Source organism: Jaculus jaculus, chromosome 4, assembly GCF_020740685.1.
Source record: "Jaculus jaculus isolate mJacJac1 chromosome 4, mJacJac1.mat.Y.cur, whole genome shotgun sequence".
Lineage (NCBI taxonomy): Eukaryota > Metazoa > Chordata > Mammalia > Rodentia > Dipodidae > Jaculus > Jaculus jaculus.
In genome coordinates this window covers 24,479,961-24,505,718 of record NC_059105.1, presented here as the reverse complement: position 1 = coordinate 24,505,718, position 25,758 = coordinate 24,479,961, and the positions used below count along the sequence as shown (strand labels likewise).

The 25,758-nt window shown below is 45.6% G+C and overlaps 1 protein-coding gene across 1 annotated transcript in view; it reads right to left on the bottom strand.

The window, feature by feature from the left end:
- Positions 1-25,758, bottom strand: part of Mreg (melanoregulin) — a 64,913-nt gene that overhangs the window by 33,438 nt on the left and 5,717 nt on the right. Inside the window, exon 2 of the mRNA XM_012947736.2 lies at positions 12,480-12,639. Coding sequence (XP_012803190.2) covers positions 12,480-12,639 — 160 coding nt within the window. The remainder of the gene's footprint in view (positions 1-12,479; positions 12,640-25,758) is intronic.

Genomic DNA, 25,758 nt, shown 5'->3' with positions numbered 1-25,758 from the left:
TTAGAGTCGATGTTTAAGCTAGTGCACCTTATAAAGAGCCTCGGGTGGGCAGATGTGACTTCAGTGATTTGCACATGATGGAACTTTTTATGATTATTATTATTATTTTGTTTGTTTGTTTTTCTAGGGAGGGTCTTGCTCTAGCCCAGGCTGATCTGGAATTCACTATGTAGTCTCAGGGTGGCCTTGAACTCATGGTGACTCTCCTACCTCTGCCTCCCAAATGCTGGGATTAAAGGTGTGCGCCACCAAGCCCAACTTATTATTATTTTTTATTTATTTGCAAGCAGAGAGAGAGAGACAGAATGGGCACGCCAGGGCCTCTAGCTGCTGCAAATGAACTGCAGATGCATGCACCATTTTGTGCATCTGGCTTAACATGGGTACGGGGGGAAAGGAACCCAGGTTGTTAGGCTTTGCAGACAAGTGCCTTAGCCACTGAGCAATCTCTCCAGGCCCCACAATGGAGCTTTTTGATCACAAGAAATCACAGGCGGGGGTGGCGGTGACCCCAGGCTCAAGCCAAGACAAGAATGCAGCTCTTTATCGAAGGCTGACCCAGCACATTCTGCCAGAGGCTCATCAAGGCTTACTAACCTCACAGGTTTCTGTGCTCCATTCAGCTTTCTGTGTTAAATAAACAGGAAAACAAATAGCCTTTCAATTGGAAAAAAGATGTGCCAAGCCTTGGACAACAAAGATGACTTTGTTATTTGACAGGGGAGATAGTTAAGAAAAAAATACCAGAGTAGTGGATCAAGTTCAGTTTGTAACCGTCTGCATTTCACTAGGACGACAATTTCTGTACGTCTCAGCCTCCTATTCTGTCCCATGCCTCTTCTCTTGCATTCCTGACCTGTTGGTGTTCAAATTGAGTCTTTACTGGAAATACCTCCTTGGCTCTCAGCCACCTATCTATCCCATATCACAGTCCTCTAGATGTCCTCTGATCCCGCATTCTGCTGTCTGCATGCCCAATCCCCATCTGCATCCAGCGCCCAAGGCTACTATTCATCACAAGAGATGTTCAGTCACCTCCATCTGCCACTCTGAAGGGGCAGGAATTCATAACCAGATGGCATGAATAACCTTGTTGTAGAGACAACGTTACCATACCGTCAGACAAGGGTAGTTGGGACATCATACATAAAGCACTCAGGAACACAGTGAGTGCGCTATAAATGCCACTGCATTGTTCTTATTGTTGAATTCCTTTCCAGCAGGCCTCTGTCATATACTGCCGGTCACTGCAGTCTTCCCTTGCAGACTCTATTGTAACGGAGGAGCTAAGTTGACAGCTCCCCACATGCGTCTGTGCATTTGGGTTGATATGGAACTCTCTTGAAAATTGGGAGACTGTTAGTAAAACCCACTGTGATGATTAAATTTATGTGCCACAGTAACTAAAGACACGATGTTCCAATATGTGTTCAAATACTATTCTGGATGTTTCAGCAAAAGTAGCTTTTTTAACTTTTTTTTTTGTGTGTGTGTGCATATATGAATGTATATATGGGCATGCCAAGGCTTCTTGCTACTGCAAACAAATGCACCAGTTTTTGTGGCCAGCTTTACATGGGTGCTGGGGAATCAAGCCCGAAGCAACAGGCTTTGCAAGCAAGTGCCCTTAAGCACCAAGCTATCGCCCCAGCCCCAGAAAGTTAATTTTGTAAAATATTTTATTTTTGTTTATTTATTTGAGAGGGAAAAGAAGCAGTGTGAGAGAGAATGGGCACATCATGGCTTCCAGCCATTGCAAATAAACTCCAGGTGCATGCACCCCCTGTGCATCTGGCTTACGTGAGTCCTACAGAATTGGACAGAGGTCCTTTGGATTTGCAGGTAAACACCTGAACGGCTAAGTCATCTCTCCAGCCCAAAAGTTAGTTTTTTAAGCAAGATTAACATTTACATCATAGGACTTTCAGTAAAACAGATTATGGGTGGGCTTTTTTCAATTCGTGGAAGGCCTAGCACCTTTCCCTGTAAGTTTTTGGAGGGTTTTTTGTTTGTTTGCTTTTTACTATTTATTTATTTATTTATTTATTTATTTATTTATTTATTTATTTATTTATTTCAGAGAGAAAGAGGCAGACAGAATGAGTATTGGCATGCTAGGGCCTCTACCCACTGAAAATGAACTTGACATACATGTGCATCTGGCTTTACATGGGTACTGAGGAATCAAACCCAGACCATCAGGCTTTGCAAGCAAGCACCTTTAACTGTTGAGCCATCTCTCCAGTCCCCCATAAGATGTTGTTTTGTTTTGTTTTTCTAGGTAGGGTCTCACTCTAGCTCAGGCTGATCTGGAATTCACTATGTAGTCTCAGAGTGGCCTCGAACTCACAGCAACCTACCTACCTCTGCCTCCCAAGTGCTGGGACTAAAAGCATGCGCCACTACACGGCTCTCCCATAAGATTTTTAATTTGCCAAATCTTCACAATCTGTAAGCCAATTCCTTAAAGTAAACCTCTATCCTATCTGTCTATTACCTATCTAAATAACTAGATAAACATCTTGTTGATTCTATTTCACGAGAGAACCCAGACTAATACACCTACTAAGTGCAAATAGCTCTTACCTTAGGAAGCCAAATTCAGAGAGCTGAAAAGCAATCATGAGACCTGGGCAGAGGTTAGACCACATGCGACATCATAAGCCAGTGAACTTGGCATCAACAAACAACCAGCCTTGCACATTGCATCTGTCAAAGTGCCTTAAGAATAATTGCAAAAGTAGCGCCACATGTTCTCTCTCATATGTGGATCCTAGCTACAGATGATTGGGCTTCTGCATGAGAATGAAAATATTTAGTAGCAGAGGCCAGTAAGTTAAAAAGGAGACATAAAGGGAAGAGAAAGGGAGGAGGGTACTTAATAGGTTGATATTGTATATATGTAAGTACAATGATTGTGATGGGGAGGTAATATGATGGAGAATGGAATTTCAAATGGGAAAGTATGGGGGAGGAATTACCATGGGATATTTTTTTATAATCATGGAAAATGCTAATAAAAATTAAAAAAAAAAGAATAATTGCAAAAGTACTAACTGCTCTCTGATTGGAACAGAGGCCTGCTTTATGGAAAGGAATTTGTATCTGGTATGAAAAGTCTAGATTCCCAGTCAGAGATGATTTCCTTTTCTTTTCTTTAAAAAAATATGTTTACTTATTTCCTTGAGAGAGAAAGAGAGAATGGGCACTCCACGGCCTCCAGCCACTGCAAATGAACTCCAGATGTATGTGCCACCTTGTGCATCTGGCTTATGTGGGTCCTGGAGAATCAAACCCAGGTCCTTTGGCTTTACAGGCAAATGCCTTACTTAACTGCTAAGCCATCTTCTCCAGCCTAAGAGACATTTTTTTTTAAATTTTTTATTTATTTATTTGAGAGCGACAGACACAGAGAGAAAGACAGGTAGAGGGAGAGAGAGAGAATGGGCGCGCCAGGGCTTCCAGCCTCTGCAAACGAACTCCAGACGCATGCACCCCCTTGTGCATCTGGCTAACGTGGGACCTGGGGAACCGAGCCTTGAACCGGGGTCCTTAGGCTTCACAGGCAAGCGTTTAACCGCTAAGCCATCTCTCCAGCCCCCAAGAGACATTTTTTATTGCAGTTGGTGGTGACTACTGGGGACACTCACAACTTGTCAAAGAGCTAAGAATAAGAGACTGTTGAGTACTCAGCACTGACTGAGACATTTATATCACCCTCTCCAAGGCCCAGAGGACACTGTGGAAGAGAGGGCAGAAAGGATGTAAGAAGCCGGGCATGGTGGTCCATGACTTTAATCCCAGCACATGGGAGGCAGGGGTTGGAGAATCACTCTGAGCTCGAGACCAGCCTGAGACTACATAGATAATTCCAAGTCAGCCTGGGCTAGAGGAAGACCCTACCTCAATGTCTCCCACCAAAAAAGAAAAACAAAGCCTGTGTGTTTATTGCCTGGGACATACCTTGCACCAGCTGAATCACAGAGTGATCATCTTTGGTGTTTGAAGAGTATCAGCCCGTGTGGCTTGTATGTTGGTTTCCACCTTCAAGGCAGAACTCTCACTGTTCACTGTTCCTTCTCATGCTTCCGGGAAATGCTCCTGTCTCTGCCTTCCTTCTCACCATAGGCACACTGAGACTACAGGAGCTCAAAACAGCTTCTAGCTTCTTTTTAAATTTTATTTATTTATTTGTGAGGCAGAAAGATAATGAGTGTGCTTGGGTCTCCAGCCACTGCAAACAAACTCCAGACACATGTGCCACCTTGTGCATCTGGTTTACATGGTGTGGTGGTTTGATTCAGGTGTCCCCCATAAACTTAGGTGTTCTGAATACTAGGTTCTCAGCTGATGGAGATTTGGGAATTAACGCCTCCTGGAGGCAGTGTATTGTGGGGGGGGGGGGGCTTATGGGTGTTATAGCCAGTTCCCCCTTGCTAGTGTTTGGCATACATTGCTATTGACCACCTTATGTTGGCCAGGGGGTGATGTCCACCTTCTTCTCATGCCATTTTCCATACCATCGGGGAGTGTCCCCTCGAGTCTGTAAGCCAAAATAAGCCCTTTTTTCCCCCAAAGCTGCTCATGGTCAGGTGATTTCTGGTAGCAATGCGAAACTGACTGCAACACTCGGGTACCAGGGAATCAAACCTGGGTCCACAAAGTCATCTCTCCAGGCCTTCTGGGTTCTTTTTATTTTTCCTGGCTTCTTTATTAACATCAAGTTTGAATCCAAATTTAGGTCCTTGTGTTTACTCAGCAGGCACTTTATCCACTGAGCTATATCCCCAGTCAAGAATTACACACAGTTTTGATCACTGTAATTACTTATAAGCCTTAAAAATAAGCACAGAGCCGGGCGTGGTGGCACACGCCTTTAATCCCAGCACTCGGGAAGCAGAGGTAGAAGGATCACCGTGAGGTCAAGGCCACCCTGAGATTACAGAGGGAATTCCAGGTCAGCCTGAGCTAGAGTAAGCCCAGGCCCTTCCTCAAAAAAAACAACAACAAACAAACAAAAAATAAAAATAAAAGGCACAGAATTTCTATCACCTAATATGCCAAATTACCCTTATCTATGTTTGAAATCCCTCCCCCAAAAAATGCTTAAAGGCATTGCACCAGTCATGGTGGCAAATGCCCAGCACTCAAGAGGCTGAGGTAAGAGGCTTACCGTGAGTTCAAAGCCAGTCTAGAGTTACAGAGTGAGACCCTACCTCAAAAAAGAAAAAATGCTTAAGTGTTTATGATAATGATCTGATATTTACTATGTATTTTCTTAACCAAAAGTGTAAAATCCAGGCTGGGACTATAACTCAGTAGTACAGCATTTGCCTAGCATGTCCCAGCAGTATAGAAGTAACATACAAACTCGAGAGAGCTATTAGTAACATGGTAAGGGACTGGGAAGATGGTTCAGAGGGTATAAGCTTTGCCACTCAAGCATTAGAACCTGAGAGGGTCTGAGTTCAATCCCCAGCACCCACTGAGAAAGCTGGGTGTGGCCACACATACTTGTAACCCTAGTCCTGTGGAGAGCAGGGACCAGAGAATTGCTAGAGTTCATTGGCCTGGCAAAATAAGATAAATAAGATAGATGAGATAAGATAAGATAAAATTAGATAAGATGGAGCTGGCAGCTCCTGGTTCAGTGAGAGACTCAAGGAATTATCATGGAAGAGCCAGAAAAGAGGCCACCCAATGTCCCAGCCTCCACACACCTGTGCATGGGAAACATGCATCTGCACACACACAATCATACACCATGTATCCACAAACATCACACGACACACACACACGTGCAAAAAAAAAAAAAAGGGAGAAAAAGGAAGAAACTTAGCAATCAAGTCTTAACCAGTTGCATTTACAGGTGGACAAGCCTGGGAACTTGATGGGCCGTACCACCTCCTGAACTGTGGTCAGCAGCCTCTTCTCCCTCCTGTGAAAACACCTTTCATACTCATTGGCTACAAGTCACTCTGGTTGTCTGTTAAGTAGATTTGCTGATGTTTCCTGAAACCTACATTTAATCTCAGAGTGTATCTGTTCTCCCATAGTTTCCATTAAGATACTCATTATATGGCTAAGGTGCTTGCCTTTGAAGCCTAAGGACCCAGGTTTAATTCCCCAGAACCCACGTAAGACAGATGCACATGGTGGCGCATGCATCTGAAGTTTGTTTGCAGTGGCTAGGGACCCTAGCACTCCCATTCTATTTGCATCTTTCTCTCAAATAAATAAATATTTAAAAAAAAAAAGATACTCATTATATATCGCAGGGCTGAAGAAATGGCTCAGTGGCTAAGGCGTTTGCCTGCAAAGCCTAACAACCTGAGTTTGGGTACATGCATCTGGGGTTTGTTTGCAGTGGCTGGAGGCCCTGGGAAGCCCATTCTATCTCTCTGCTTGCAAATGAGTAACTAAAAATTATATATATATATATATATATATATACATATATATATATATATATATATATACATATACATACATACATACATACATACATACATACATACATACATACATATCAGGATTTGTAAAGCCCAGATTCAACTCTTGGCTTTAAAGTTAACAGCTATGTGGTCTTAGGTAAGTTGCTTAAAATGGAAGTAATAATGAAAACTACTTTGTTGAGTTGTTAAAAGAGCATCCCAGGATATGCACTGTAAAGAGAACACTGCTTTAACACTTTTCATTATTATTAATATCTTGAAGAACAAAATCACTATACCTACAATTATGTGTACAAATAAGTAAATTAAGTGCATCAACAGACCATTAACAACTACTAAGCTCCTAAAACAGGTCATATAAAACAGAGCTTGGGTATGGTGGCACACGCCTTTAATCCCAGCACTCGGGAGGCAGAGGTAGGAGGATCGCCGAGAGTTTGAGGCTACACTGAGACTACAAAGTGAATTCCAAGTCAGCCTGAGCCAGAGTGAGACCCTACCTCAAAAAACTAAAAAAAAAAAAAAAAAAAAAAAAAAAACAGCTTGTTTAAAGAGCAAGAACATGAGGATAACGATCTACAAATGTGCTTTGGAGACTGCTCCCATTTGCTTCATCAAACATCAAGTGCTTCATGGCCCCACTCAAAGACAAGGACAAAGACCTTTCTCCACGTGGAAGGCCATCCGCACACTTCTCCCGCTCAAAGTCTATGTTCCACCTACTCTAGACGGTGTGTTTCAATGGAGGTGATTCTGTCTATGAGATATAAGAGTGCTTTTTTTAAATTTTTTTCTTTATTTATTTGAGAGTGACAAAGAGAGAAAGAGGCAGAGGGAGAGAGAGAGGGAGAAAATGGGCGAGCCAGGGTCTCCAGCCACTGCAAACAAACTCCAGACACATGCCCCCCCTTGTGCATCTGGCTAACATGGGTCCTTAGGCTTCACAGGCAAGCACTGAACCGCTAAGCCATCTCTCCAGCCAAAGATTATTTTTTACATTTGTTGACACTGAGAGTCAGTTTAAGTTCATGCTTCTTCTTCACTGTTTACCTTCCTATATATCTTCTTCTGTGACTGTTTTTCAATTTGAACCACCTTCTTAGTCTTAACTATTTGCAGTATTCTCCACCAATTCAACAAGGGGTTACAGGCAGCACTCTCACTGTTTTGAAATCATTTTCCATTATTTGGAGAATTCCAAATATGAATGTCTCTAGCTCTTTCATGCTGTTGTTACTCAAGGCAAAACATGTTGTTCAGCTTCTTTAAAGCCCTGCTTGAGCTTCTGAAGTCCAGCACTGAAAAACATCAGCATTCCTTGTTCCTTAGTAGGTAGAATTATATTTTCTTTCAAAATCAAAAACCTGTTTTATTGAAATCTGTACCAAAGTGCTCTAGTATGAAAAGGAAATAAGCATGGTAATAAATATGGAATTTGTTCAAACATAAAACACCCCCACCAGTATACAGCTTCATCTTCTAAATCAGCAGTAAGTCCATTTTCCAGTCATTCTGGACAACGTGATAGCAACAGGTAGCAGCAGCTCTCTGTCTTCAAAGTCGTTTTTTAAATATTAATTTATTTGAGAGAGATTGGGTATGCCAGGGTGAACTCCAGACACACGTGCCACCTTGAATATCTGACTTTACACGGGTACTGATGAACCAAACCCAAGCCACAGACTCTGGCAAGCAAGTTCCCTTAACATTAAGCCATCTTCCCTGCCCCATGATTTTATGTGTTGATACCTATTAGCATATTGTGTTTAACTGATACTTTTTGTTTGTTTGTTTTTGTTTTTCAAGGGAGGGTCTCGCTCTAGCTCAGGCTGGCCTGGAATTCACTATGTAGTCTCAGGGTAGCCTCAAACTCACAGCCATCCTCCTACCTCTGCCTCCCAGAGTACTGGGATTAAAGGCATGCGCCACCACGCCTGTCCCCACTTTTATTTAATATAGTTTTGGAAGTCTTAGCCATAGCAATAAGGCAAGAGACACACATAAAAGGGATACAAATTGGGAAGGAAGAGATCAAGTTATCATTATTTGCAGATGACATGATTCTATACATAAGGACCCCCAAAAACTCTACTAGCAAACTGTTAGAGCTGATCAAAACCTACAGCAATGTAGCAGGATACAAAAGAAATACACAGAAATCAGTAGCCTTCATATATGCTAACAACAAACACACAGAGGATGAAATCAGAGAATCATTCCCATTCACAACTGCATCCAAAAGAATAAAGTACCTTGGAATAAACCTAACCAAGGAAGTAAAGAATCTCTACAATGAGAACTTTAAAACACTCATGCGAGAAATTGCAGAAGACACTAGAAAGCGGAGAAACATCCATTCAAGATGCTGGGATAGGGAGGCGCTCACGGCATCCACTGGTGTTTCTACGTGGACCCTGGAAGGATCTCAGATCGCAACTTCTGTTCTGTACTCAGACTTGCTCTTCCTACTGTCCTCCAAGAAGGAAATGCTTTCATAATCCCCAACACCTTAAATGCATGTACTGTGACCCAACAACACTACTTCTAAACAACCATGGGCAGTCCTCCAAGTCCATATGGATGTCCACTCTAGCATTGCTTCTAATAGCAAGAAACTGACTTAATCTCAATATGGATGGTGTTGCAGTCAGGTTCGCATTGCTGGTAGAAATCACCCCCCAAAAATGGTTATTTTGGCTAACAGACTCGAGAGGACACTCCATCATGGCAGTGGAAAATGATGGCATGAGCAGATGGTAGACAGCACTTCCTGGCCAACATTAGGTGGACAAGAAGAACAGGAGAGTGAGCCAAACACTGGCAAAGGGAAACTGGCTATGATACCCATAAGCCCGCTCCCAACAATACACTGCCTCCAGGAGGCGTTAATTCCCAAATCTCCATTAGCTGAGAACCTAGCGTTCAAAATACTTGGGTTTATGGGGGACACCTGAATTAAGCCATCACAGATAGGCTGACTAAATGGAGTTCATATAAGACAATATCACAGAGCTGGAGAGATGGTTTTGCAGTTAAGCTACTTGCCTACAAAGCCAAAGGACCCAAGTCCAATTCCCCAGTAAAGCCAGATGCATAAGGTGGCGCATGTGTCTGGAGTTCGTTTGCAAGCTAGAGGCCCTGAGGTGCCCATTTTCCATCTCTCTCTATTTCTCATCTGAATTAATTAAATAAAATCTATTTTTAACTCTCTAAAACAAAAGTATCGAAGAGTATCCGAAAGCAATGAAGAAAATCTACACATACTGAAATGGAAATGCACTCAGAACATGCTAAACAGAAAAAAATCAAAGTGCAGAAAAGCATGTAATATATGATCCAATCTGTGGGGAAGATGAGCAAATATATTCATATATGCTTTCATTCAATTTTTTTGTTTGTTTGTTTTTGGATTTTTGAGGTTGCATAGCCCTCTGGGCCAGGCTGACCTAGAATTCACTATGTAGTCTCAAGGTGGCCTTGAAACTCACAATAATCCTCCTATCTCTACCTCCCAAGTGCTGGGATTAAAGGCATGCGCCACCACACCCAGCATCATTCACACTTTTGAAAGGAAACATAGGCAACATTTTACTAATCATATTCCCTTTATACTTTTTAAACGGAAGCATTATAAACAGATATTTCAAATCACTTCCTGATTAATCATGACCCCATTGTCGTGCTATTTATTTACTGGACTGTCTGTTTTGGTCACAGGGTGCCTGAAGGTTAAGCTTGATTTTATTTCTCAAGCAAGAAAAAGCAGCAGCCTTCTAGATGACCTGACACAGCAGCCCAGGGGCCACCGGAAAACACACACTGGAACTCTTCTGGAGCTGCAGCTCCTGTTGCCTCTTCACCTGTCTTTTCAAAAGCAGAGGCAGGGCTGGAGGGATGGCTTAGTGGTTAAGGCACTTGCCTGTAAAGCCAAAGGACCCTAGTTCGATTCCCCAGGACCCATGTTAGCCAGATGCACAAGGGGGAGACAGCCCTCTAACAGGTACTTGAGGACCTCTGGCCCACCACAGCTGCCAAGCCCTTCCCCACTACCACCTCTAACACCTAAAGGGTTACCCAAGTTTACACCAAAGTAAAAGCACCAGGGCACAAGACATGTCTCAAGTGATCAATTTCAATTAAAATATGTTCCTTAGCCAGGCATGGGGGCGCACGCCTTTAATCCCAGCACTTGGGAGGCAGAGGTAGGAGGATCGCTGTGAGTTCCAGGCCACCCTGAAAGTACATAGTGAATTCCAGGTCAGCCTGGGCTTGAGTGAGAAAAACCAGAAACCGGAAATAAAATAAAATAAAATAAAGCAGCAATTAGTTAATGAAAATAAGGAAGCCTCCATAAATAAAGACAAGAGGGGGCTGGAGAGCTGGCTTATGGGTTAAGCGCTTGCCTGTGAAGCCTAAGGACCCTGGTTCGAGGCTCGGTTCCCCAGGTCCCACGTTAGCCAGATGCACAAGGGGGCGCACGCGTCTGGAGTTCGTTTGCAGAGGCTGGAAGCCCTGGCGCGCCCATTCTCTCTCTCTCCCTCTATCTGTCTTTCTCCCGGTGTCTGTCGCTCTCAAATAAATAAATAAATAATGAACAAAAAAATATTAAAAAATAAAATAAAGACAAGAGGAACTCCACAGGTCCCCCCTCAGTCCACACACAGTGCTTTTCTTCAGAACCCAGAACCTAGGGTTCTAAACTCTCCCTATTCTCCTCAATTACTCTAAAATGCAAAGTAACATGCAAGATGTACACAATATGGATGTCTAAGAGCGAGCAAAGGGAGGTCAGAAAACTTAGGTTGTGCTCTTTGGAGAATGATTTTATATACCACTGTATTGCAATACTACTCTCCAAAGAATGGAAAAGGGGAGAAAACAAGGTTCTCTTTGTATATTAACTAACAGAGACTTCTCCATTTTAATATCTTAGTGTTCCTATACCAGGAGCTTTGAATTTAGAGAGTTTCTTCCACTATTTTATTTACTTATTTATTCACGTGCACAGGGAGAGAGACAGAGAGAAGAGAATGGGCACGCCACAGCCTCCAGCCACTGCAAAGAAACTCCAGGTGCACGTACCACTTTGTGCATCTGGCTTTTATATGGGTCCTGAAGAATCAAACCTGGGTCATTAGGCTTTGCAGGCAAATAGATTAACAGCTGAGCCATCTCTCCAACCCTGAATTTAAAGTTTTAAGAGTGGTTTCAGGTCTTATAACAAAAATCATCCTAAAATCCATATCCATCTGATCGTAGACAATTTAAAAAGCTTTAAACACACACACACACACACACACACACACACACACACACACACACCATTAGTTCAGGCCCCATCAACTCAGAATTAGTGCTAATACCAAGCATCCTTCAAATTTCAGCCTGAATCATCTAAGCGTGGCTTGTTAAACACGTGGAAAGCTAAGAAATGGGCCATGTAAGATACCCAAATTGTTCTATCTTTATGCTCTTCAACAGAATTACCTTACGTGTAATTTGTACTATTGAGGTAATAATTAGAACTACATCTTATCTGTGGTATCAGCAGGTCTATTAAGACGAGCTATAATTAGCAACCAGAGGTAACACAAGCTGCTACAACACTTGTCCTGCATTTCAAACAGTTCACCCACGGGCTGGTCATACTTGTAATCCCTACGACCAGACGGATGAGGCAGCAGAAGACTAGCTTGATAGCAAGACCCTCCACCTCAGAAACAAGACAATCAGATAAAAACAACAGACTGGAGAGATGGCTGAGTGGTTAAAGTGCTTGCCTGCAAAACCTAAGGATCCAGGTTCAATTCCCCAGTACACAGAAGCCAGATACACAAAGCGCCACATGCGACTGGAGCTAGAGGCTCTGGCATCCCCATTTTCTCTCTCTTACTCTCTCCCTCTCTCAAAAACCAAACAGCTCACCCTTCATTGTTTATTCTTTATTTCAAGCTGTCTTCTTGTCATTGCAATTTCTTACTGCCCAGCATCACCTGTACCCAACAAGATGTCAAAAGTGCTTACCTCTGAGTCTTTAACCTGCTGATTTCGGACGACTATCAAATTGTACAGGATCCTGTCATCATCTGCCTCTGTGTGGGATACATCATGAGGCAGACTCCACAAATTCTTTTCATCATCCCTCGCCAGAGTTGCTCCAAATGAGTGATACAGATTGTCACCACTGCGGTATAAAAATAGAGAGGATAAACACTTTGTCCTGGATGTATGTGTGCACAGCATATAACATAAACAAAAATATATAATATATATTTATAATAGCAAAGTCCAAGTTGTCTTCAATAATTAAGAATAACAAAAAAAAAAAAACTCTATAAAAATAGCAGAAAACAGCCAGGCAAGGTAGTAAATGCCCTTGAGAGACAGAGGCAAGAGGATTATGACTCTAATATCATCGAAGGTTACACAATGAGACCCTGCTCCCCCCCAAAAAAATAAGAATAAAGCCAGGCGTGGTGGCGCACACCTTTAATCCCAGCACTTGGGAGGCAGAGGTAGGAGGAACACGGTGAGGTCGAGGCCACCCTAAGACTACATAGTGAATTCCAGGTAAGCTTGGGCTAGGGCAAGACCCGACCTCGAAAAACAACAACAACAACAACAAAGAATAAAATAAAATTAATAATAAGGGGTTGGGGAGATGGCTCAGCTGCTAAAAAGCACTTGCTTGCAAAGCCTGCTGGTCTGGGTTCAAGTCGCCAGGACCCACGGAAAGCCAGAGGCACAAAGTGGCTTCTGCACCTGGAGTTCATTTGTAGCAGCAAGAGGCCCTGGTAGGCCCATGTACTTGGGAGCTTGCTCGCTCTCGCTCTCGCTCTCTCTCTCTCTCCCTCCCACTCTCTCTTTCTCTCTCCTTGCAAATCAATAAATAAAAGTTTTAAAAATAGGTAATTGATAAAGGCTATAGACACGGTGCAGTAGTTAAGTAAACTTCCTATGCAAGCATGAGGGGCTGAGAGGTCTGAAACCACCTGCGGTCTGACTCTCCAAACCCCAGGTAAGCAGCCGGGGTGACCACATATGCTTGTAACCCCAGGCTAAAAAGGGGAGCAGAGATCAAAGAATCTCCCTGGCCTGCGAAAACAGCAAGCTCCATTATCAGTGAGAGACTCTGGCGCAAAATGAAAACGTGCAGGAAGAGCGATGGAGCGGGACGCCCGGTGTTCTGCTCCAGCCACCACAAGCAAGTACGTAAGGAGCTACAAGGACATGTTACACGTGTACACACCACAAACACACAAGCAAAATGAGTAAATAAAGTCTCATAAAACAGATGTGACTATATATGTGGACAGTAGGTAACTACTATAGCTAAACGTGACCTTCATCACTGGGTATGCCAGCAAAGATCCAAAGGGAAATCCATTGTGAGACAGAATTCTCATGCAATTACAAAACCATGAAGAGGGCTGCAGGGATGGCTTAGCGGTTAAGGTGTTTGCCTGAAAAGCCAAAGGACCCAGGTTCGATTCTCCACATCCCACGTTAGCCAGATGCACAAGGCGGTACATGAGTCTGGAGCTCATTTTCAGTGGCTAGAGACCCTAACACACCCATTCTCACTCACTCTCTCTCTCTCTGTCTCTAATAAAATAAATAAAAATAAATCTTTGGAGGAAAAAAACATGAAGAAAGCCAGACGTGGTGGTGCACGCCTTTAATGCCAGCACCCCAGAGATAGAGGTAGGAGGAGTGCCATGAGTTTGAGGCCACCCTGAGACTACAGAGTAATTTCCAGGTTAGCCTGGTCTAGAGTAAGACCCCACCTCAGGGGGAAAAAAAAACAGAAAAGATGAAGAGATGAACTTGTTACTGGCTCTGAATTCAAGTATGCACACTAAATATGAAACATGGCTGGGGCTATAGTTCAGCGGTAGAGCATTTGCCTGCTGTATGTAAGACCCTGGGTTCAATTCCCAACAAAAGAAAGGAACATGGAGTACAATGATACTGATGTTATCAAAATGTTACATCAAGAAAGTTAAGCAATTAATAGACACAATACTTTCAACAAACAATACAATGCAGCATGTGGATTAAGAATTTCAATTAGAAAAAAAAAGAATTTCAATTAGCCAGGTGTGGTGGCGCATGCCTTTAATCCCAGCACTCGGGAGGCAGAGGTAGGAGGATTGACATGAGTTCGAGGCCACCCTGACTCCATAGTGAATTCCAGGTCAGTAGAGTGAGACCCTACTTCGAAAAACCACAAAAAAAGAATTTCAATCACCCTCTTTTGTAAATCTGTTTCACAACTTTTCCCTTATAAGGTATACCTATGTTTGGACGTAGAGATTACTGAAGGGATATCACACATAGGACATGCCTGTACAAAGCTCTTGTAACTTCTGAGAGAGAGGACAGGCAGGGTCACACTGGGTCTTACGTCATCTAATAATGGGTATGAAATACTGACTACATCTTAATCACTGGGCTCAATAAAACTGTGAACAAATGGACATGACTCTTGTCCCTGGATTTCCCTACACTCAAGTATGGGAAATGCCTTATGAAAGATCACATGATTGCATAATTAAAAACTGCATTCAGAGAGCAGGGGGAGCTCATGCAGAAGGCTAACACAGGATCCTAGTGGGCATCAGGCAGGCATCGTGAAAAGGGATGCTTGAAGCTGGGCGTGGTGGCGCACACCTAATCCCAGCACCTAGGAGGCAGAGGTAGGAGGATCACCATGAGTTCAAGACCACCCTGAGTTTACATAGTGAATTCCAGGTCAGCCTAGGCTAGAGTGAGACTCTACCTCAAAAAAACAAAAACAAAAAATGGAACTGGAGGGATGGCTAAGCAGTTAAGGCTCTTGCCTGTAAAGCCAAAGGACCCAGGTTCAATTGCCCAGAAACCATGTAAGCCCAATGCACAAGGGGGCGCATATGTCTGGAGTTTGTTTACAGCAGCTAGAGACCCTGGTGTGCCCATTCCCTTTCTCTCTCTCTCTCTCTCCCTCTCCCTCTTTCTCTCTGTCAAATAAATAAATAAATATAAGTAAAATATTTTAAAACCCAAAAAAGAAAAAAGAAAAAAAGAAAGGATGCTTGAGCTATAAAGTGGCAGACAAGAACACAGCAGGGCTGGAGAGATGGCACAGCGGTTAAGAACTTGCCTGTAAAGCCTAAGGACCCCAGTTCAAGGCTCAATTCCCCAGGACCCACGTTAGCCAGATGCACAAAAGGGCGCACACGTCTGGAGTTCATTTGCAGTGGCTGGAAGCCCTGATGCACCCATTCTCTCCCTCTCTCTCTCTCTCTCTCTCTCTCTCTCTCTCTCTCTCTCTCTCTCTCTCTCTCTTCCTCTTTCTCTATCACTCTCAAATAAATAAATAAAAATTAAAAAAATTAAAAAGAAAGAAGAAAGAAATTTATTAGCCAGGCATGGTGGCACATTCCTTTAATACTACCACTCGGGAGGCAGAGGTAGGAGGATTGCCATGAGTTCCAGGCCAGCCTGAGACTAATTCCAGGACAGTCTGGGCTAGAACAAGACCCTATCTTGAAGAAAAAAAAAAAAAAAAAAAAAGAACACAGCAGCCAACAAAGGAAACAACATATTCAAAGACCCGGGTGAGAGGAAACAGGTGGATGCATTAGAAGATAGGAAAAGAGAAGCAAGCTGAGGAGGCAGCTCGGGGCTGGGTACACAGGGCTCTGTAGGTTATGTTTCTAACAGTCTTCAGTGGGCTTGCTTCCTGGAAGCCAGGCAAGACCTAGAAGGGTTGCAAGTAGGACTGTGATGTGACATCAACAGTATTACATCTTAAAAAGATCCTTCCTGCTCAGCGTGGTGGCACACGCCTTTAATCCCAGCACTCGGGAGGCAGAGGTAGGAGGACTGCTATGAGTTCAAGGCCATCGAGGCTTGAGTCCTCAGGACCCATGTTAGCCAGATGCACAAGGGGACGTACTTTGGAGTTCACTTGCAGTGGCTAGAGGCCCTGGTGTGCCCATTTTCTCTCTCTCTCTCTCTCTCTCTTTTTCTCTCTCTGTTGCTGTAAAATAAATAAACATTAAAAAGTATATTTTTTAAAAAAGACCCTTCCAGGACTGGAGAGATGGCTTAGCAGTTAAGGCGCTTGCCTGCAAAGCCTAAGAACTCATGTTTGAATCTCCAGGTCCCGCATAAGCCAGACAGACACACAGTAACACAAGCGTGCAATGTCACACATGCGCCACAAGTAGGCACACGCATTTGGAGTTCGTTTGCAGCAGCTGAAGGCCCCTGGCATGCCCATATTCTCTCCCTCTCCATAAGAGAGAGAGAGAGATAGATCGATCGATTGATAAAGATCCTCCCAGGTAGTATGTGGGGAATGCCGGAGAGTTTTGGGACAGGAAATGCATTAAGATGCAACTGGGAACCAGGCATGGTGGCGCACGCCTTTAATCCCAGCATTCAGGAGGCAGAGGTAGAAGGATCACCATGAGTTCAAGGCCACCCTGAGACTACATAGGGAACTCCAGGTCATCCTGGACTAGAGTGAACCCCTACTTCGAAAACTGAAAAAAGAAAAAGAAAAAGAAAGAAAAAAAGGATGCAACTGGGAACTGGACATGGTGGCACAGGCCTGTAATGCCAGCATTTGGGAGGCTGAGGCAGAAAGACAAGCTAGTTAAAGGCCACTCTGGGCTATATAACAAGTTCAAGGTCATTCTAAGCTAATGAGTGAGACTCCTGTCTCATAAAGCAAAAAAAAACAAAGATACAATTAATATGTGCAAGGCCCTGGTTCAATCCCTAGCACCACAATCAACAACAAAAAACAGACAAACTAAGCAACAATGAAGTAGTTCAGGTGAGAGATGACAGTGTGGAGCTGAAGAGTCGTACGCCACCCAGGATGGTGCAAGGAAGAATTAAGGGGATTCGCCATGAGCTCAGTGGGAGGGACTGCCAGGGTGTGGGCGGAGTCAGAGGATATTCTGAGCTCTGACCCCTTCACCCGATAGAACGATGCCATTCTCTCAGGCACAGCTACGGTCTCCACCGCCACAGGCTAGCAAGCACACCCAGGGGCGTCACATGAGGGTACAGTAAATGACGACGTCCAGAAGACAAATGACACCCGAGAAGGAGGAATTGAGAGCAACTGACAGTAGGTTGAAGGTAAACAGCAAAGTGTCCAGAAATGTGACAGTCTCAGAAGTCGGCACTAAAGTAACAGGAAGCAAGTACCAGTCACTAGACTGGGATTCAGCTGCAGAACCCACCAACAAGGGACAGGCTCATGTGCTGTAGTGATAAGAGTACAGATTAAGCTACCAATCAAGGAAAGACAACCAGAACCTTCCAAAGAACCCCGGAGCAAAAGGTGGGGACAGGATGTTGGAGACAAGGCAAGCTGGAAGCCAGCCACCTGGACCAGCACGGGGCCTAGACGGTAGCTGCGGGCAGCGTTCCTGAAATCCCCCGGCCATCATCCAAAGTCGAGGGGCTGGGACTGGACAGAATCGTCAGTGCTTGGGAAAGCAGCAATAACAAGGAGTCAGACGCGGCTCAAGTGCACTGTGCTGGAGATGAGCCCCTTTCTTACTCAGGCTGACCTTTGCCATAAAAGCTAAAACCCAGAATGCCCCACTGCCGGGCTCTTGTCTTGTCTTGTTTGAACAATTTCATATTTGTACACAGCGCATGCATTATGACCATGTTCCTCCCACTACCCTCTTACCTCCCTCCTACTCCGGTCGGCCTCTCTTCTTCCCTCTTCCCAACGAGCGACCCCCCCCCCCTCATCTTCCACATTTGCTTGCGTGTTCTGCAGATCCTGTGCATGCAAGCCAAGCTACTGTATGTTCACGCCTGCACATCCAGGAGACAGCATTTCACTGCACTCTTCCCCATCCTCCAGCTCTTAAAAGCCTTCCGGCCCCCTCTCCCACAGCATTCCCTGAGCCTTGGACAGATGGATGTCCCATGCAGGGTTGAGCACTCATCAGTCACTAATTACAAGTACTTTGACAAGTTAAGAGTCCCTGCATCAACCACTGCCCACTGAGAAAAGATTCTTGGGAGGACAGGCTGGCCCAGTGCGTGAAAACACTTGCTGCACAAGCCCGAGGGCCTGTGTTCTTTTGCCAGCACCCATGTAAAGAGCTGGGTATGGGGGCTGCAGGGATGGCTTAGCGGTTAAGGTGTTTGCCTGCAAAGCCAAAGGACCCAGGTTCGATTCCCCAGGACCCACGTTAGCCACATGCACAAGGGGGAGCACACGTCTGGAGTTCGTTTGCAGTGGCTGGAGGCCCTGGCGTGCCCATTCTCTCTCTCTCTCTCTTCCTCTTTCTCTGTCAAATAAATGAATAAAAACAAAATATTAAAAAAAGAGCTGGGTATGGCCACACAGTGTCACCCCAGTGCTGAAGAGGGTGGAAACAGGAAAACCACTGGCCCCCCTGGTCAGCCAGTCTAATGGAAAAACGGCAAGCTCCAGGTTCAGTGAGAGACTCTGTCTCCGGAAAATAAGGTGGAAGATAGAGGAGATCAGACGTTCATCTCTGGCCTCCACACACATGCACTTGGGGCACATGCATCTGCACACACACAAAAGAAGCTTCTCTGACCAAGGCTGAAAGGAACACTGGACCATGGTATAAAAATAGTTATGGAGCTGGGCGTGGTGGCACACGCCTTTAATCCCAGCACTCAGTAGGCAGAGGTAGGATAGCCACGAGTTCAAGGCCATCCTGAGACTCCATAGTGAATTCCAGGTCAGCGTGGGCTAGAGCAAGACCCTATTTTGAAAAACCAAAAACATTTAAAAAATTGTTTAAAAAAGGATGGAGAGATGGCTTAGTAGCTGTGTTTGCCTGCAAAACCGAAGAACCCAGGTTCAATTCCCCAAGACCTTCATAAACCAGATGCATAAGGTGGCACATGCATCTAGAGTTCATTTGCAGCAGCTGGAGGCCCTGGCATACCCATTCTCTCTCTTTCTCTCTCTATCTGCCTCTTCCTCTCTATCTCCTCTCTCTCTCTCAAATAAAAAATATAAGACAGGAATGGTGATGCATGCCTTTAATCCCAGCACTTGGGAGGCAGACGTAGGAGGATCACCATGAGTTCGAAGCCACCCTGAGACTACATAGTCAATTCCAGGTCAGCCTGGGCTAGAGTGAGACCCTACCTCAAAAAGAAGAGAGAGAGAGAGAGAGAGAGAAAGAGAAAGGGTATGTACATATATATATACTCATACACACATACGCGCGCGTGCACACACACACACAATTAGTTAGAAGGCTGGTCTTAGGAACAGGGAGCCAATGAGAGAAGATGTAAATAGCGCCTCAGTGTTACAGTGAGGACACTGAACCCAGACACTCATTCATTCAGCTACATATTTAAGACACAGTCTCCGCCCTGACCATGATTCTCATGCAGTGAGGTGTGCGTAACTTAAGAAACAGCACACACAGATGTCATAGAGTTAGAGAGGCAGAAGCGATCAAGTGTATGACAGAAGAAGGAAGTCCAAGAAGGGTTTTATGGAGATGACAATATCAGCCTTTCACGCCGCCAAAGTGGAGAGAGGGCAAAGTTATCCCTCACGGAGAAACAGCAAAGCGGGAGCCGCGGGGAGGAGGCTCCAAGCATCCACAGGCCACTGCAGCGGAATGTGGAGCAAGATATAAAGAAACGATGGTAATTTGGAGTCACACTAAAGATAATGCTGTTCTATGCCACTGCAACCCACTAAGCCGCCCCCGCGTCAGAGACTCAGCACTGGCACCCCACCCCTTGATGCAAGACACAGGAAGAGTGGGAGGCATTATGCCACGCGGCACATGAGAACAGGAACCCAGAGCTGTTTGACTCCTCTGGGGACATCCTGATCGTCCACCCTGCAAGAGGCCCATGACAGGGAGTCACCACATCACAAGCACAGACTCACAGGCTGCCTGGGCCTGAGCAGCTCACAGCAGGATAGAGCTTGGCTCCTCGGCCTTCCACTGCCTGCATCTGTCTGCTTTGTCTTAAGTCCCTGGGTCAGAGTCCTGCTCCACTCTGTACACAGGCTTGCTAATCATTTAAAGAGTGTCTACAAGGCTGATCAGCCCCGAATTTACTCAACCTTTCTCGTCCCCTCCAAGACTTGCAGAGGCAAGATAAGAGGAACGAAGGTATTTTCCAGCTTGCAGGAACCTCCAGCTGTCAGCTTTTATGATGCCTTGTTCCAGAACCCACTGGAGTCTGGAAGCCTCTAGCCCTTCCCTAGACCTCCAGACATCCAACATTCCAGGAAGAGGGGGCCCTCACTCACAGACGGACCACCTCCTGGTGAGGTCATGATCACCCCGAGTGAAGGAAACAGCCCAGCGATGAGAACTGAACATACCCACCCACCCTGGCACCCCACCAAGCAGGCAGCAGCATCTCGTGGGAACCGGACTGACGCTCAAGCCATGGCAGCGATGAGGACTCCTCTGGAACCACCCGGAAGAACCAGAACTGAGGCGATGGTCAACACTATGACCAAGACTGACTGTGCATACTTCTCAGCTCCTCCTTCAGTCCCTTCCCTATGGAATCTGGAGGCTCGTGTCAGTGCCCCCCCCCACACACACACACACGCAAATAAAAGGGCTAAGATGTTTGGTGGCTACATTGAATTCCTTTCCTGCCTTTCTGTCATTTTTCCATTTGATGTGCCAGCATGGTGGCTTTATCTGTTGTAACTACCTGGAGTTGGACCCCTGGCCTAAGATTCTGTTAGCAGCTTGTTAGAAGGCTCATCTTGCAGATGCTGTCCCATCAAAGGCACATGTGGGTACCAACCCCAAGTATGGACATTCCTAGTATAAACCAGCAAATCCCCTGGGGGCTTCTCCCAAGGAGCGAGCACATCGCCCCTCAAGGATGACAGGCCTGGTAGTCAGCTTCGCCAGGAGCTGCAGCCCCCAGCACCGGCTCCTGAGTCAACACACCGCAGGACCATGAAGCTCCCCACTCTCCTGTCTGTCATTTCCCAGTCCTGTTTCGTCTTTGCACGCTACAAGCAGGCAAGTTTCTCACGAGGCCGGGGGTTCTACCACAACCCCCAGCAGCAACCCACAAAGACTGACTGCTTTCCAAGTGCCTGTCGGGGCCTGCCGAGATGGTGCCATGGTCAAGAGCACTTCCTGAGGAGGCCCGAGAGACCACTGAGTTCAATCCCCGGACTCACCCACAGCTGGGTATGGTCACACACGGCCGTAACTCCAGTCTTGTCGCAAGCTGAGACCAAAGAACGGCCAGGGCTCACGGAGAACATGGATGTCTCTGGGGTCAGTCAGAGACTCAAGGAAGAAAGAGCAGAAAGAGGGAAGGGAGAAAAAACCCCCAGCACTCCCCACCACCAGCCACCACAGGTGAGCACACCCCGCTACAGGCAAGTGTGCAAAGCACCTCGTGAGTACATACACGTGCATACCCACTCACCCCGCTGCACATTTTATATTAATATTAATATGTATATATATATACATATATACACACACACACACACACACACACATATGTATACATATATATACCTGCATACACACACAAGCAAAGGATTAAAGGTACTTGTTGGAGGGCTGGGGGAATGGCTTAGTGGATAAAGAAAGCACTTGCTATGCAACTCTGAGAACCTGAGTTTTGATCCCCAGGCCCCGCATGATAGCCAGGAAGCTGCAACAGGCTCCTGTAATCCCAATGAGGAGGTGAGAAGGGAGGTGGAGACAGGAGACTCTGGCAAAGGGAGCGGTGAACAGAAAGAGACCCTGCTGGCAATGAGATGGACCCAAAAGATGTTCTCTGACCTTCATACATGCCCTGAGGGGTGTGTGTGTGTGTGTGTGTGTGTAATATATTTAAAATTTGTAAAGGACTTTTTAAAATTTATTTGACAGAGAAAGAGAGAGAGAGAAAATGGGCACGACAGGGCCTCCAGCCACTGCAAACGAACTCCAGATGCGTGCGCCCCCATGTGCATCTGGCTAACGTGGGACCTGGGGAATCGAGCCTGGGTCCTTTGGTTTTGTAGGCAAATGCCTTAACTGCTAAGCCATCCCTCCAGCCCTAAAGTACTTTTTTTTTAAAGTATTTGTTTGACGGAACCGAGTCCTGATCCCAAAATCCTAGGTGTGATTCGCTGTTACCACTTTTTTTGCATGTGTATACGTGTGTTGTATGTATGCATGTTCATGTGTGTGTGTAGAGGTCGAAGGTCAACACCAGGTGTCTTATTTTACTCTAAACCTTACTGTTTGAGGCAGGGTCTCTCGTTGAACCCGTGCTCAACTTGGCTAGACTATCCAGCCAGTGAGCCCCAGGGTTCTCTGACCTGCCCAGCACTGGCCACACACTGCCATGCTCAGCGCTTATGTGGGCGCTGGGGAACTGAACTCAGGTCTTCATGCTTGTGCAATAAACACTTAACCCACTGAGCCAGCTCCCCGGCTCGTTTACCACCAGTTAAAGCTATGCTAAAAAGGGGAGCTAGAAATTAGATATTATGTACTTTGTGTACGTAATACATAAACAATCAGTTAAAATAACGTTTGATCCACCTTTTGCTTTAGTAAGTCAGTTTCTTTTACATTGAGGAAATTGTGTGCTGCGTGCCCACCCTTTGAGTCTCCACCTCTCCTCTGTCTAGTTTCCCTACCCTTGTGTGTCTTTCATTTCTTAATCTCTTCCTCTCCTCTTTGTCAATATATTTCCTTTCTCTGTAATTCCCTGTTGCTCTCTCACTCACTCGCTCTCTCTCTCTTTCACTACCTCTATCTTCTGCATCTTTCCTCTCTGTAGATCTCTCTCTCTCTGTAATGTGTCTCTTGGCTGTCTTTCTTTCTTCTTTATGTTATTTTTGTTTTGCTTTGAGACAAGATCTCAGTACCGAGCTGACCTAGAACTCACCATGTAGCCTTGTCTGGCCTTGAGCTCAAGGGAATCCTCCTGCCTCAGCCTCCTGAGTACTGGGATTACAGGAATGAGCCACCATACTTCTCTTTTTTTAACCATACCTCTCTTCTTTCTAGTTCATTCTCTCCCTCTCTCTCTCATATGTGCACACAGGTGCGCACACACACACACACACACACACACACACACACACACATAAGGCTAAATCCCAGACGCTGGCCCTTATTCCATAAACTGGAGGGAAACAGAAAAGAAAGGTCAAAAGGCAACCTCGGTAGGAGTGCTTATGTCTCCAACAGGTATGCGCCTCTGGAGTTTTCTCCACACCTAGCCCTGCCCTAATTAAGGGCAGCATTCCCCTGGTGTCCCTGTCCTAGTCACGGATACCCAGGGGACAGTGTTAAACAAGGACAAGAAGCAACTGCTACTGCCCTGGCTGATCAGGGCCTCCAGGGGTGTTTGCTGCCAGCTCCGGCTCTGCAGAGCCACCTCAGCTCCAGCCCACTGCCTCCTGAAGAGGACAGGGAAGGCGGAGCTCCACCTCTAACCAAACAAGCACCCCAGTGAGTTCAAACAAAGTCTTTGAGGAGCCCTGCCCCAGCTTTTCATCTCCACAGGTCTGACACTTTCACTCCGGCACTGCCACCCAGCAAGGCATCAGTCCATCTTATTCTACAACCAGCACAAGCCAACAGCCTGAGGGAAGCCACCTGGGAACCTCTGCTGAGACTCCCAGACCAGGAAGGGCTGGGTGGATGTAATGAGAACTCATCCCAGGAGGGCAGATGAAAGGAAAGGGGTTCTGGACCAGAACCTCCGCTCCCTCCCTCACATAATGACTTCTGAAAGGTCCTAAAGAAAGTGAGAGCGGCTGCCTAGCCGCTGGGCACCATCTGCTGATAATAAATATTGTATCAACCTCAGACATGGGGGGGATGCTGTTCTCGTGTTACATTCTATGTAGAAGCTGCCTTCTTTCTCAGGAGCTAGAAGGAAGCCTGGGATTTCACCCTAATCTTACCTCAGGACATAAGACCCAAAGTGATCGGGAATCTTCTTTCAACAAGGTCTAAGTGGCACTCTGCCTTGGGGGTATGGTTGCAATGTCCGGCAGCATGAAAGCCACTTGCCAAGAAATCCTGGGATTCCTCTCTACTGCCAAGGATGGTGTGCAAACAGTTTTGGAAAGCTCCCCCCCCCCCCCAGTTGCAATGACCTTGGTTACTGCTCTGACTCAAATTCGCACGGCTCTGAACAGTAGAGAGGAGGCTGGAATCTGTCTTTGGGCTCACAGACAAACTGTCCAATTGTTCAGCTGTTTGAACCTATGAAGGTCAGGCTTCTAATCTTGTGGCAGGGAGCAGATGATGAACATGTATATTTCTGCTCCTATGATGACCAAGACTGGAGAAATACACAGAGAGTGAGCTTCAAACAGAGGGGCGGGCGTGACAGTCAGGGAAGAACTGTCTGATCAAATGATCTTGAGCTCAGATCTGACTAAAGGAGTTATCTATGCAGGTAACCCAAGGAAGAATATTCTAGGCAGACAGGGTAAGAACTGCAAGGGCCCCAGAGACAGGGGTATGCTTGGCATAGCAAAAGAGCCAGAAGGAAGGGCTGGGAAGATGACTCAGTGCTAAAAATGCAAGACTGGGGTCTCAAGTTCTATCACGCTAAACAGCAGCAAACTGGAAACCACCCTGAAGTCCACTGGTAGAGAGAGTGAACAAACAGAATACACCTTAGAGCACTGACAATGACCACGCCAGCTACTCACAGCAGCATGGATGACCCCCCAACTCCCCCCAAAGCCGTGCAAGTGAAATGTACATGAACACACAAGGCTTGACCCCATTTATATAAAGCTCAAAAGCAAACAACACTAAGCTACATCCTCAAGGCACATACAGAAGTGAGGAAGCTTTAAGGGAAAACCAGGAAATGACTTGCCCAAGTCTAGATAAGGTCAGGGTGATGTGGGGCTGGTAACTGCCATCGCCCACCCTGAGTGGGGGTTACAAGAGTACTCACGGCCGAGTTGCTCCCTATACTGTACCTCTCGTTGTATGGCCTTTGTGATCTGTGATACCAGATACAGGGACTTTTTTTAAGTCTTTAAAAACTAAGAGGCAATTCAGGACACTGTCAAACAGTGCAGGGCATACACTGTTAGGGACATTGTATCACCAAAACTATATCTCAAAAGGGCAAGGGAGGGGCTGGAGATGGCTCAGCGGTTAAGGTGCTTGCCTGCAAAGCCTAAGGACCTGAGTTTGATTCCCCAGTACCCACATAAAGCCAGATATACAAGATGGTGCATGCATGTAGAGTTCGTTTACAGTGACTAGAAGCCCTGGCACACCTATTCTCTCCCTCCCTCTCTCTC